Raw genomic sequence first — 14,618 nt, forward strand, 5'->3', positions numbered from 1 at the left:
TTTAATAAAATAAATATACATACCCTTAACCATAAATATATATATATATATATATATATATATATATATATATATATATATATATATATATATATATATATATATATATATATATATATATATATATATATATATATATATATATATATATAGTAAAATTAATAAAAAAATTTATAAATATGCATAATTTTACTATTACGTTTTAATCATTAAAAATATTTTGTTACTTAAATACGAAACTTTTTTAAATACGTTTTTTAATCGTTTTGCACATTTCACTATGCAAAATCAAGCGCAAATTAACAATGATTCTATTACAAAGCTGCCGTTAGCCGAACGCGAGTTTTATACGTAAGTTGCATTTTTCTTAAGCAATGCTTCATAAAAAATAATGTTACTTAAAAAAGCATAACTTTTTTTGGTAATGATTCTTTTTTCATAAATTTTTCACCATTTTATTACAAATTCAAAGCTCTTTCGAATCATATGTAAAACTTGAATAAATAAATGGCTTGAAATTTTTACACACGTACCTATATAGTACAATACACACAAGACTAAGAACACAAGACATAAAATAAAAATAAATTTAATTCCAACTTAGATTAAGCTATACAGTACAATAAAATAAGACTAAAAACAAAAGACATAAAGTTAAATATAAAGTAAATTCCTATTTAGTTTAAGCTATACAATACAGTAAAATAAGTAAAAACAACAACTGCTATCTGTTGCAGTCAATTGCGTAGTTACGTCTTGAGACGGCGTAACATGATTTTTTTATGCTAAAAGGGGGTAATTCAGTGTCTTAACTCCTTCTAGCATGAACAATTTTCAATTTTTGTGACTTATCTCCTTTTAGCATGACCCGATTCAATTCCAACAAGGTGTTTACCAGGGGCAGATTCAGCATTTTTTGGTCTTTGAAATAGCTAACTTCCATACATGGAGCAAACTCAAAACGTTTGTATGTTTATACTTATGTCAAATAAAGATGCATTTCAAAAAATTGCGATAATTAGAGCATTAGAACGAAAATACTCCACAAATATTGCCCCCCTGTCCCAAACGTGAGAGCAACAAGTTGATAAAATATTTTTTGCACTATTCCTAAATAGACTAAATATTCATCGATACATGTAACACAAGCGTCAACATCTGGTCTTCCAAATCTAAAGTCATATTTAATTCTAAAATGTTCACAAAAATATTTTTTTCAGTTGATTTCTTAGTAGGTGAATGTCTTAATGAATTATTTCCAACAAACTCTAGTAGGTACCCCATTTAGCTGAATGAAGTACTTTACCTTTGTGAACACCTTTTTTTTTTTTTTTTTGAATTCAAGTTGGTAAGGTGATTAAAAATGTCCAGGATGTTTTCCTTCGTAAAACTCTTTAGGCAAACGTAGCGACAGCTAAAAATAAATTAACCTAATAAAAACGTAATGAATGGATTCTGATACTTGTTCACTATAAATCCAAGTCCTTTTTTAAAAATTGTTTTGAGTATTTGAGGATGCATTTTGCTGGTCAGAGTCATGCATTTTGGACTGATTTCAAGATATTTGCTTATGTACTGGATTGACATGCACTTTTGAGGTAATTGAAATTTCAAGATCTCTATATGCCATTTCAAATGAAGAGTCTTTGTAATTGGGATCAGGACTAATACTAAAGCATGATTTTACAACTTCATTGAAAGCAGCAATTATTTTTGTTCCTTGTAACCTAATTTTAGCACTTACTAGTAATGGTTAAAGCAAGTCAATTTTATTCAAGAGTTTTTTACATTGATTACCATTGATATTCCTTCCATGCAACGGGGGCTTTTGGATGCTCAATTTATATGACCAGTCAGTAGCTTTAAAGAAACAAGAAGCTGTTTGATTTAAGATAGTGTTCAAGTAATCAAAAGGGTGATTGGTAATTCCAAGAACCCATGTGTAATTCCATGACAGGCAGGAAATCAAGAACGAGTTTTTCATCTGGAAGATTATCTAAATGGAGGTTCATGCAATTTTTGTATGAGCCACGGAGAGCTTCGTTTTTTTGTGTGAATGAACTCTATGAGGACATGGATATGTGAATGCAGCAGAGCCTATTCTGAGGAATGCGTTAGCCAATTTTATGTCTACAGTTGCTGCGAAAGCAATTTTTTCAAAAGCAAGCCTATCCAAAATTTGTTTTAAATTTTCATAAGATTCATTTACAAATTAAACAATAGCCAAAATTATGAGTTTCTTTACACCAGAATCTTGAAAAAATAAAAAACAAGTCCCATTAACATAGTAAGTTTTTGATCATTTGGGGGAAGTTCACGTTTCTCAATTCTATGATCAATTAATCCAGAAAAGTAATGGAAATAAAACACTATTACACGCTGAGCTTTCTTTGTTTGGTTTTCAACGTTCGGTACATCAAAAAGCATATTTGTTGAGCTATAAAAAGATGTCGAATGTTTATCATGCTCACTAAGTTTCTCTGTAAGACAAGATTTTAATGTCTTTCTGCACTTCCAGGTCTTAATAAAAGTTGCTGCTTTATAAGTTTGCTTTAGAGAAAGGCCTAGTGCAGATTGAAACCTGCTTATTTCATCGGAAGATACTTATTGTTGAGAAGGTAAGTACCTTCAGTACTTTATTATATGTGAAATAGCTTTAATCCAATTAGGTCTTAGGATCATAATTCTCAAGTGAAATTTTTCCTAATTCTTGTAAGTGTGGAACCAGTATTATATTTAGACATCCACGAACTCTTTTGGAAGCAGACCAAACACAATTTCGCCTGATTCTTATTATTTTGAAAATTTGCCTTATCAATTTATCTTCTTTTGAAAAAAAAAAAAGTTTTTTTGAATAATAGTTGTAATGTCATTGGTTATTATCAAAGTTATCTACTAAATCTAGTTTTAGTAACCAGAAACAAAACAATTTTATTTTCTAGATTATAAACTTTTAATAATTTTGATAAAAAAGGTCATAACTTTTTTGGATGTCATAGAATAATTTAGAAAATTTGTAAAAAACATCTTCACATATACACCTAGTCTTTGTTGCAAATATTTGCTCTTAAACTTTTTTTAACCCTAAAAACATTTACAAGCCTATGTGAAGTACAAAGAAGAAACATCAACCAATCAATGCATAAAGTTAACTGCAAAAATCAGACATGTTTGCTTTTTGCAGCAGTTAAGGCAAATTTGAATCTGGCTTTACTTCTATATTATAATTAGAATATATTTTTGTACTAAAAGACGTGTTTATGTCTCAAGTTTCCAAATATTTGATAAAAGCGATTTTTTGGACAAGTCTGGTTTCTGCAGTAGGCCTAATCGTATATTCAGTTATTCATGCTCTCTTGTTTATAAGATTAGTGACGATGATTAATCACACTCTCATATCAATAAGATTTACGACGATTATTATTCATACCCTCTTATTCATAAGTTTTGTGGCGATAATTATTTATTGTACAAATTTTTTAAATAAATAAGATTTGAGGCGATAATTATTTATAATCTCTTGTTTATAAGATTTATGACAATTATTATTTCATAAATCTTATTAATGCCCTATTTACTGGGTGTTAAAGAGAATTTATAGTAAAAAATAACCTTCACAAAAACTCACTTTATGTGATCATATTTATGAATTTTTTTGACCAATTATAAATTTTTTTAAAAATTTAACATAATTATTGTCTATCAAAAGTTAAACAAATTTATAATATAATATATTCATTAGACATATTTTATTCATAAGACAAAAATCAAAGTTTTTTTCAGATTTTGCAATCTTTAAACGGAAGTTGAAATTATTGAAAATGTCAAACAATTAAAACAATAAATATTTTGTAGTGCAGTACACAATGTTTATTCTTATTTTGACCGGATTAACAACAGATTTGTATAAAGCACAATATTTGATGTTGTTTATGAATCATTGTGCACGTCATGGCCTATTTACAATTAATGCGTTCAAAGCTTTTAACCATTCGATATTCGGGCTTCATCCCAAGGACCATGTATATTACTACAAAAAAATTTATACATACAAATATACTGATATTTTTTAAAATAAAACAGTAATAAACATAAAATGGTGACTCACTTTTTATACCTTTGTAAACGGTACATCCAAATAGGGAAAAAAAAAGTTATCATAAAATGTGCTAAGACAAGACCACAAGCAGCTATTCGACTCACTGGCGCTAACAACAATGTTGTAAAAATAGCCATTATTTCAGTTAAAAAAATATCGGCTCCACGACACCAACACTAAAATAAATAAAAATGACCCAGATATATAAAATATTATCTAAACAATACGAAAATAACAAACAAATAGTGACACGATGAATAACAAAGTAACAAAAAATAACAAAATTAACTTATTAATATATATTGTGTAACATTTACTTAAATTTTAATTTAAACTATTAAGTTTAAAAAAGTTTTCTAGTAAAAACTGATACTAGTTAAGATTATGTAGAAATAAAATTATTAACTGCATAATTAATTGTACAATAGCACAGTAAAGAAACTTAGCTAAAGTTAAAAACAATTGAGTCATGATATGGTAGTTATGTAAAAAAGAAAAAGAGATAAATTTATAACAATGAAACAGAAGCTCAGCTACAGCAAGAGCAGGTACAACTACATTTATAATGCATTTTCGGACTTTGTCTACAAGAAAAAAAAAGCATCCTTAAAAGAACCAAACCAAATATGGCATAAGTAAAAGCCTTTTGTTGACATTCATCAGAATAAAAATATTAACATTGTGATAATTACTGAGTTTCGATAGGGTTAAAAGTCACTACCACTGCAAGTAACAAGCTGTCTCAGAAAAGATATCAAATTTATAATTGAATTCTTTTTCAAAGAAATCAAATAGTGACGTATTTTTGATTGATTAATCAAGACTTTTTGTACAATAAAAAACTTAAATTATAATAAAAAAACTACCACGAAAAAAAAAATAATATAGCTTAAAGTTAATATAGTGACCATAATTCATAAAATTTAGTATTATCCCATGTACGGATTATACCTTCTATCAAGTTGAAAAATTCTCTAAAAATATACCACAAAGGTTTCACCAGAAGTCTAAAGTATGAGATGGCCAAAACATTAATTTTGTATCAAAGTATAGCTCCGTTTTCCTAGTAGTTTTGGGTCGTTATCCTGCTGGAATTTGAACTCATTTTCCATTCTCAATTTTGAAATTAATGGTCGCAAGTTGGATTTGAGATTATTAAAATATATTGAAGCGTCAATTTTGTCATTAACAAATGTTTTAAATTTTAATTTAGATTAACCCAAACCACCACATACTTTACAGAACCTTACAAACAATTTAAAAATTTCTAATTCTTTTCACCAAACATTTTGGACAATATTTGATGAGATAAGTTTGTATTTAGACTCTGACAAAATATTTTTTCCAATATGATATAATACGATATTGAAAACAATTATCGCAAAATTATTGCCAGTCACTGAGTCTTTTTCTTGGATTATCATTCACAACTGGTCTCTCATGGTAACCGTATATACAATCCATTGCATATTAGCACCTGCTAATTAAGCAATGATTCTCATGATTCGTCTACAAATCCCTTATTCGTCCCTGTATGGAATACTGTTGTCATATTTGGGATGGTGCTTCTAACGATGCCCTTTTCTCTTCTAGACAAGGTCTAAAAAGGCAATGTAAATTTAGTTGGACCTGCTTTATCTGCCAAACTTGGACCACTCTCCCATTGACGTATAGTTGCATCACTTCTTACAACACCACACAAAACTTGAAGTCGTAGAAACTTTACATAAGCAAATGACCATCAATTCCCAATCCACCCATATTTTCATATTTCTATTTTCTATTATACAATTATAGGATTATAACATAAATATGTCAATATTTATTACTTTTATAATAACTAAATTGTTTTAAATGTTGTATATATGCTGCAGAGATATGTGCAAGGAAATGTTTGTATAAAAATAGAAAAGTAGTATACATAACAGCACAAGAACGAGTTTTATTAGAAAACAATGATAAATATAAATTCACAAAATTAAAATAAAACTCAGATACAAGAAGTTATTAAGTAGTTTAAATTTCAATTTTATATATATATATATATATATATATATATATATATATATATATATATAAATAAATATATATATATATAAATATATATATAAATATATATATATATATATATATATATATATATATATAAATAAGTATATATATAAATATATATATATATATATATATATATATATATATATATATATATATATATATATATATATATATATATATATATATATATATATATATATATATATATAAAGAGTTTGATTATTTGAAAAAATACAACTTTGTGACGGAACCTAAATTTTCATGCCCTTCGGCAATCATCAGCCAAATTTTATTCTTTAAATTAAGAAAAAACCATATTTTACCATCAGCCATATTTTAATATTTAAAATTAGAAAAAAAGGTTTTGTCTGAATTTAAAGAATATAATATGGCTGATGATTGCCGAAGGGCATGAAACTTTTAGTTCCATCACAAAGTTGTATCTTTTTCAAATAATCAAACTCTTTATATATTAATACTGATCTATTTTGCGAACAATTTACTTAATCACTCTCCAACGAACAAGAGACTTTGTATCATAACTTGGTACAATAAAACAACATCATATATATATATATATATATATATATATATATATATATATATATATATATATATATATATATATATATATATATATGTATAATATATGTAATATATATATATATATATATATATTTACATGTATATATTGTAACATTATATTTACATAACATATATAACACAAGAGGTGAAATAAGTGATTGTAAATTGTAATAGGCCAAAGCCATTTAGCAATCTTGAAAGTATATTATAATTGGGCCACCAAGAATATTGCAACACCACTGATGATATATATTCTTATATATCAATTAAATAACATGGTCAGACAAATACTCCCTTTAGTTATTTTTCTGTCAGGCTGGGCCGAGCCTATTAACAATTGAGTTTTTGTCACCATGTGTATTAAAAAATAATTGTTTTTTTTGTTTTGATTATTTGTATTATTTCTTTTAGTTGATTAAAGTAGTACCTTGTTTCTATTTTTTTTTCAATTTCGCAGAGTAAAAATAATTTTAATTATTTTTACTCTGTATTAGTATTACTTGAATTAACTGTCTTATGTAAGCAATATTTACTTAATGTAACATATATATTGCAACACATATAGAATGCAAAATATGTGATGCAACATATATATAACATTACTAGGGATGATGAGTTCTATAGGAATCCTGCTTTATATCTCTATTTTTTCCAGGTCTGTAGTGTCCAGAAGCTCTAAACATGTTGGTTGAATTATTATCTGCTATAAGAAAAAAATTCATGAGGTTTAATGTCTTGAAACTTATTGTTTTTAAGCCCAGAGTCCTGGAGCCATTATGTCTCCAAAGGAGTCTGGGTTCTAAATATAATTGTTAGTGATTTCGGCAGTTATTCGTTTGGAAAAACAGTTAACCCTCCCCATTAACTGTTGGTTAACCGATTATCCGCTTTTGAATGAAGTCCTTATTTTTTGGTAATAATGTACACATGCATTGTATGTATTATGATAATGTAATTATTTTATTATATATTTTGTCGTTAATCATAATGCATAATAAATAAACTGTTTTTCTTAAATTTACTGAAAATAATATACTACACTAGGCTTGGTCGGGAAAGGCCTGTGATCGCACTCTAATCTTGACCACGCATACAATATTTAGTTGCGACATAGATGTTTTGAGAACATTCAAGTTTAAGTATGTTTCCATGTTTATCCGCATAACAATTAATTTTTAAAATATACACTAAAAAATTAACTTCACAACTTTAATCTTTACATATCAAATGTTTTTATATTTATTTTTATATTTTATATATATAATTTTTTTATATAAAAATATTTCTATATTAGCGAATGTTTTAAAAGCATTCGCTACTATTTGATTATTTGAAAAAACACTTGATTAGTAAAGATTAAAGTTATGAAGTTAATTTTTAGTGTGTATTTTAAAAACTAATCATTACGCAGAAAAAACATGGAAACATACTTAAACAAGAATATTCTCAAAAAATCTTGTTGCGGAAAGAATATTTGCAAACATTAAAAACCCGCCAAATCTACAAACAAAGAAATTCTATTGGTTAAAAAAAATACGCAGACTAAGCAAATTAAAGTTCCAGAGTATTATGAAGGATTTTTCTTAAAAATTGTAATATTGATATTTGATAAGTTTTCGTCGAGATTTCTATTGTAAATTGTTATAAGAATATATAACAAACAAATTTTATTTTAATACTTTGGCTTATTCGGAATGAATGAATTTAATACTTTGGCTTATAACTAATGAAAAGTCAACAAAAATGTTTATGTCAAAAAATTCTGCATTGCAGACGTACTTCCTCCTTTGCATGATATCTTTCTTAAGTTTGCCGTTGAAATACTAATGCCACTCAAGGACGTACTAATCGATTTTATATAATGTTATTTCTTATATGTAATAATAATTTTATTATTATTATTTAATAATATTTTATATAATAATAAATCTTGTTTTACATCCTTGTGCTGCTTTATTTTAGAACTAAATTTAAAGTTTTTTTCTCTCATGTATTTCTTAACTTTGTAAAGTGATTTTTTATAACTACACAATATGGCTCTTATTTGTTATTACTTTTGTAGAGAATTAATAAAACTTTAAAAACAAAAAAATATGTGTCTAGAATAAAAATTAATGTACAAAAAAGAATATTAATCCTTTTTTGCAAAGCATACGCGAAAGTTACTACCAGCGGCTTGCAGTAAAAATTAAACAAAAATCAAAAGCCACTGTCAGCGTCAGCTTGCTAGCAGTTGTGTCAGAGTCTAAATTTAAGTATTTATTTTTTCATTTTTAAATTTATTTCTTTTTTGAATTATCTTTCGTATTTTAATATAAATTTGTAAATATTTAAACAAATTCGAAAAATTTAAAAGCTGGTTTTTATTATTCTGATTTTTGATACTCGAAAGGAAATCTGGATATCCAACTATCCGGTTAATCGGCGAAATCACTAATGATTGTTCCTTTTACATTAAAGTCTTAATTTTTCTCCTATTAACAGTCCATACGATTTTTTATATTTTTAGAGCTAAAGGATACTAAAAACTTGGAAGAAGTAATCTTTTTGTGACTTTCAAATCCTTTTTGTGACTCCGCATCCCCGAACATTACATATATAACATAACATATTTATAACCTTACATATATATATATATTTAACATAACATATATAATGTAACATGTATATAGCGTAATATATATATATATATAACATATTACATATATATATATAATGAAACATATATATAACATAATAAATAACATAATATTACATATATAAAACCTTTGTTATGTCACATATATATATATTGTAACATATATATAATGTAACATAAATATAACATAAAATATATGTGACATGGCATATATATAACATAGCATATATATAATGTAATATATATATATAACCTAACATATATATACAACATTACATATATACAACATAACATACATATAACGTAACATATATAACCTAATGTATGTATATATATATATATATATATATATATATATATATATATATATATATATATATATATATATATTATATATATATATATATATATATATATAACATATATATAACATAATTTATACTAATGTAACTACACTTCAACAACAGAATGTTTTTGAGTCATAAGTTATTTTCAGAGTTTTTAGTTTTAATCAAAATTTTATACCTTAATGTCTTTACGTAGCTCTGGAAATAAAGCAAATACTTCAACTGCCAACATAACAAATGCATAAACTTGCAAAGATGAAGATAAACGAGAACCAAGACAAACAGCAGCAAAAATACTTGTATTTAATGATATAACTTTGGATACTCTAAATTCATATAAAATGTTTTGTATATATATACATTACCCATAAGTTTATGTATATATATACAAACATTAGGCAAATTGACAGTACATTGAATGTATATTGACAGATATAGTCATAGATACAACAAAAGTGTGCATATATATAACTGATATAACCATAGACACAGCAAAGTGTTCATATAATAACTAAAGATTTGGTTTGAGCAGTATCTTAAAAAACTAAAAAGTTTTGTTTTTTAGTTTTTTTATTCAAAACAATGTATTAAAGCAACAGAAAATCTTACTGACTAATGCAAGAGTGTGTGCAGGGTGCAGGTTGTAAATGCAGGGCATAGAGTGGCTACACAAAGTTTTTACAAAAAAAAAAAGAATATTATAGAAGATTTTGCATCTAATTAAAAGCAGTAAAATTTTTTAGATTTAAAAAAAAAAAAAAGGTATAATGTTTATGTTTCCACACTTATATGGTTTGGACAGGTTTCTAAAATGCCATTTTTTAAGTTGAATGGCATTATAGAAGAGTTAAAGCAACTTTTTACAACCCAATGCTCTATCTAGGGTTAATCAGTTTTGCAGATTAGGAATAAGTATTTTTAATGTAATACTACAACTAGGGAAATTACTAAAGGTGTGCTTAGATGCAACTCAAAATTAGTGATTATTAAATTTGTTCCTTACTTTCTACCACCTTAGCTTTCTTGCATTTCAATTCAATCAGATTTCCAATTTCAATTCTCTTTGTCAAATGCAAATATCATTATTTTTTCTGCCTTAAATGCAAAGTTATTAGCTTTTTAAAGCTCAATATTATCTTATTATATCTTTGATATTTGATTTCTTTTTGCTATTATTTTTTTTAAACTCTATCATTTTTTCAACTTTATTATTTATTTCTTGAATTTCAAAAGCAACCATAACCTATATAAACAATTACATTAGTTAACTCGAAAAAAAAAAGCAAAAAAAAAGCAAGTGTGTACCTGAAAAAAAGAGAGAAGTTAAAGAGATCCCAAACCGTCAAGACATGTTGTATTCATATTAAAGAGAATGATAAAAAAAAAAAAACAGTTGGGGCTAAATTTATTTTTGATTAAAACAAAAGAATAAATGCATACTAAGAAAAATTAACTTTTTTGTTTTAGTCAAAGCTTGCCTTCTCTGTTTTGTAATAGGCTAAATCTTCATAATATATGCCACAATCTACAGACTTGATAATTTATTTAAGCCCGTTTTATTCCTAAGAGTTTTAGTACATCATGTCATTTTTTGTTTGTTTTCAAGCAAAAAAAAGAAAATGTTTTTTTTGTTTGCTTAAAAAATCAAAAATTTTTGAGTTGTATCTAAGCACACCTTTAGTAATCTTCCTAGTGGTAGTATAACATTAAAAATACTTATTCCTAATCTGCAAAACTGATTAACACTAGAAAGAGCATCGGGTTGTAAAAAATTGCTTCAACTCTTCCATAATGCCATTCAACTTAGAAAATGGCATTATAGAAACTGGTTAGAAACAAAACATTTTTTTTATCATTCTCTTTAATATGAACACAACATGTCTTTTATCATTCTGTTTAATATGAACACAACATGTCTCGGCACTTTGGGATCCTTTTAAAGACAAGATTTTATCACATTTTTGACAAGAAACAAATTCACTAATCACAAATTTTGAGTTATATATATATATATATATATATATATATATATATATATATATAACTCAAAATTTATATATATATATCAAAATTTATATATATATATATATATATATATATATATATATATATATATATATATATATATATATATATATATATATATATATATATATATATATATATATACACACACACACACAATAGTGATAAAAATTTTAGACAAAGAATAAAACCTACAGCTTTTTAGTGATTTGTTATTTAAAAAAATGCTTTTGTTTTTATTATTTTTAATTTATTTTTAATACAGTTTATTATTTATAAAATTCTCTTTAATATATATAAAAATGACAAGAATAAAGAACAAGTTTAAAGTATTTTATTTTGAAAATAACAAAATTATGTAAAAGGATATCTACAAAAATCTTGATCATAAGTTTAGTCTCAGGATATTTTTCATTTTAAACTGTAAGTCAAGTTAATATGGTATGTGACCGCCTTTGTTATCTATACAAAGTCTATATCTTCTTTTAATAGATTAAGAAGATTTTGATTCAAAGGATAAACCATCATAACTCTTTTAAACTTTTTCTTCAGCTAAAATACGCAAAATATACGCCGCAATCTACAGACTTGATAATTTATTCAAGCGCGTTTAATTCCAAAGAGTTTTAGTAAATGACATCGTTGTAGAATTTCAAGAAGAAATCTTAAAATTTTTTTTAAGCAATTATAGATTTTTTTTTTCCATTATAGATTATTAAAGAATTTGTTTAGTTACTTATCATTTATATAAAAGTTTTTTTTTTTAATCATAAATTACTATAGAATATTTTTAGTTATTTCAAATTATTATAATTTTTTTGTTATTTTTACAAAGTTCGCATTAAAAATAATAATGAAATATTTCAGACATTTTAAGCTTGTTTATTGCTGTAAATTAATTTTGTGTTATATTTATTGTTAATAAATTATTATTATCCATATAAAGGTTCTGTTAAAAAAATTATTTTGTATTTTTTAACCTTATAAAAGTTTAATTAACAGCATTTAGGAATTGTTCATAAAGTACATATGCTTGGGTGGGGGAGAGGGGGTCTGCAAAGAGCGTATACGAGATGGAGGGCAGGGGGTCACAGAAGTACAGAGACACTAATGTAAAAAAAATTTCATAAAATATTAGGTAGGAAGGTTAACAGCATAGATAGTTTTAGGGAGATAGAGGGTACTCAAAAAAACTATAGTAAAATGTGGAATGGAAGGAGGGGGGGGAGAGAATATATGTAACTTGATGAAAAGTTTAGCAAATTATGGGGTTGTACATTATGTACAACCCCATAATTTGCTAAACTTTTCATCAAGTTACATATATTCTCAAAATACTTATTTAATCAAGCGAGATATATTTAATAAAATTTATTCTATAAAAATTTTGATCTTCTCATTCTACAGCTGATTTGGTAACAGTTATAACCGATGGTTAAGGCCATCGCTGTTGACATTTCAAAAGACTTTAAATCTATAAATCTCAAATCTGGTTTTGTATGGAATACTGTTGGGGCGGATCTTCTAATGATTACCCTTTCTCTTTTAGACAAGGTGCAAAAACGCATTGTAAACATAGTTGGACCTGCTCTTGCAGCCAACCTCCAACCATTAATGTTGCTTCTCTTTTTCTTTTCTACAAATACTATAATAGGCACTGCTCTAAAGAGCTAGTGTCTTTTGTGTCATCTACTAAAATTCATTCTTGTGTTACTCGTCATTCAATTAAGCCTCATCCATTTTCTGTGACTGTTCTTAAGTGCTCCAAAAACTCTTATTTGTCTAGTTATTTATAACATCAGTTACTATAACATCATTTCTATAACAGTTACTATAACATCATTTCTTTGGAATTCACTTTCTGTATCTTGCTTTCCTGATTCATATAATTTGCAATCCTTTAAGTTGTCTGTCAATCGTTATCTTGCTCTACAATCTTCATCTTTTCTCTTTCAGTAACTTTAAACTTTAATTAGTGGTTGCTTGCAGCCTTGTTGGAAGCGAAGATGTTTAAAACAAAAAAAAAACGCGTATTGCTCATTTTATTTTATTTTTAAAGTTAAATAATTACTGTTAAAGATTGCAAAAAATGTGTAGTATTATCGAGTCAATTTTAAAATGAAAATCGTTTAACAAAAGCCTTTCATTGTCAATTTTATGTACAGAAAAAAGCCATTATGTACAAAAAAGTTAATGTTATTATTACTATTATTAATACTGCACACATCAGTTTATATTTTAAAGAATGTTACTTAATTTGTAATACTTGCGGCGATATTTATTTCCTTAATTTCAACACAACAAAGACATTCTTTTTCAAGTGGCATAGTTTTACAGTATCCATATTTACACCATTGTTCAGCACCAACACTTAAACGGCTAAACTTTGACGTTTTAGCAATATCAAAATTCAAATTTTCATAGCTGATACGATTTTCAACTATTTAGTTTCATTTATCCATACAAGTTTTTTTGTCTTTTTTTAAAGAGGTTTGAATCGGAATGGAGTTGCCAACATTTTAATCGTTTAGTTATCAAAATCCAAATGCAAAATACAAAATTACCTTAATATTTATATGCAAATCATCGAAATTTATCAATTTCCACTAAATTGACATACTTAATATTATTTTCTAACTATAAATTAAAGAACTCGGCTATTATCTCTAATAAATGATATTGCTTACCAAAATTATTTATTAATTAAAAATTTAAACATTTTAAAAATGTCATTTCAATAGAAGAACAAAAACGTCATAGCAATAAACAGCTCAGATAAACTAAAAAAAGTTCCCATTATTTACATAAAAAGGAAAAAAGATTCAGAATATATAATAAGGTGATCAACTACTTTTTTTATATATTTATT

At 25.7% G+C, this 14,618-nt stretch overlaps 1 protein-coding gene across 3 annotated transcripts in view; it reads right to left on the reverse strand.

Moving 5' to 3' along the window:
* Positions 1-3,634: 3,634 nt before the first annotated feature.
* The window catches only part of LOC101240049 (phosphatidylinositol N-acetylglucosaminyltransferase subunit C), a 45,104-nt gene continuing 34,120 nt past the window's right edge, over positions 3,635-14,618 (reverse strand). For 2 of the 3 annotated variants that reach the window (XM_065791059.1, XM_065791057.1), the window contains exons 6-8: positions 9,903-10,050; positions 4,109-4,275; positions 3,635-4,030 (exon numbers count right to left, since the gene is read on the reverse strand). In XM_065791059.1, the coding sequence (XP_065647131.1) occupies positions 3,985-4,030; positions 4,109-4,275; positions 9,903-10,050 (361 nt within the window). In that variant the 3' untranslated portion in view covers positions 3,635-3,984. The remainder of the gene's footprint in view (positions 4,031-4,108; positions 4,276-9,902; positions 10,051-14,618) is intronic. The other variant, XM_065791058.1, reaches the window with a different exon arrangement.

This window comes from Hydra vulgaris, chromosome 02 (assembly GCF_038396675.1).
Source record: "Hydra vulgaris chromosome 02, alternate assembly HydraT2T_AEP".
Classification (NCBI taxonomy): Eukaryota; Metazoa; Cnidaria; class Hydrozoa; order Anthoathecata; family Hydridae; genus Hydra; species Hydra vulgaris.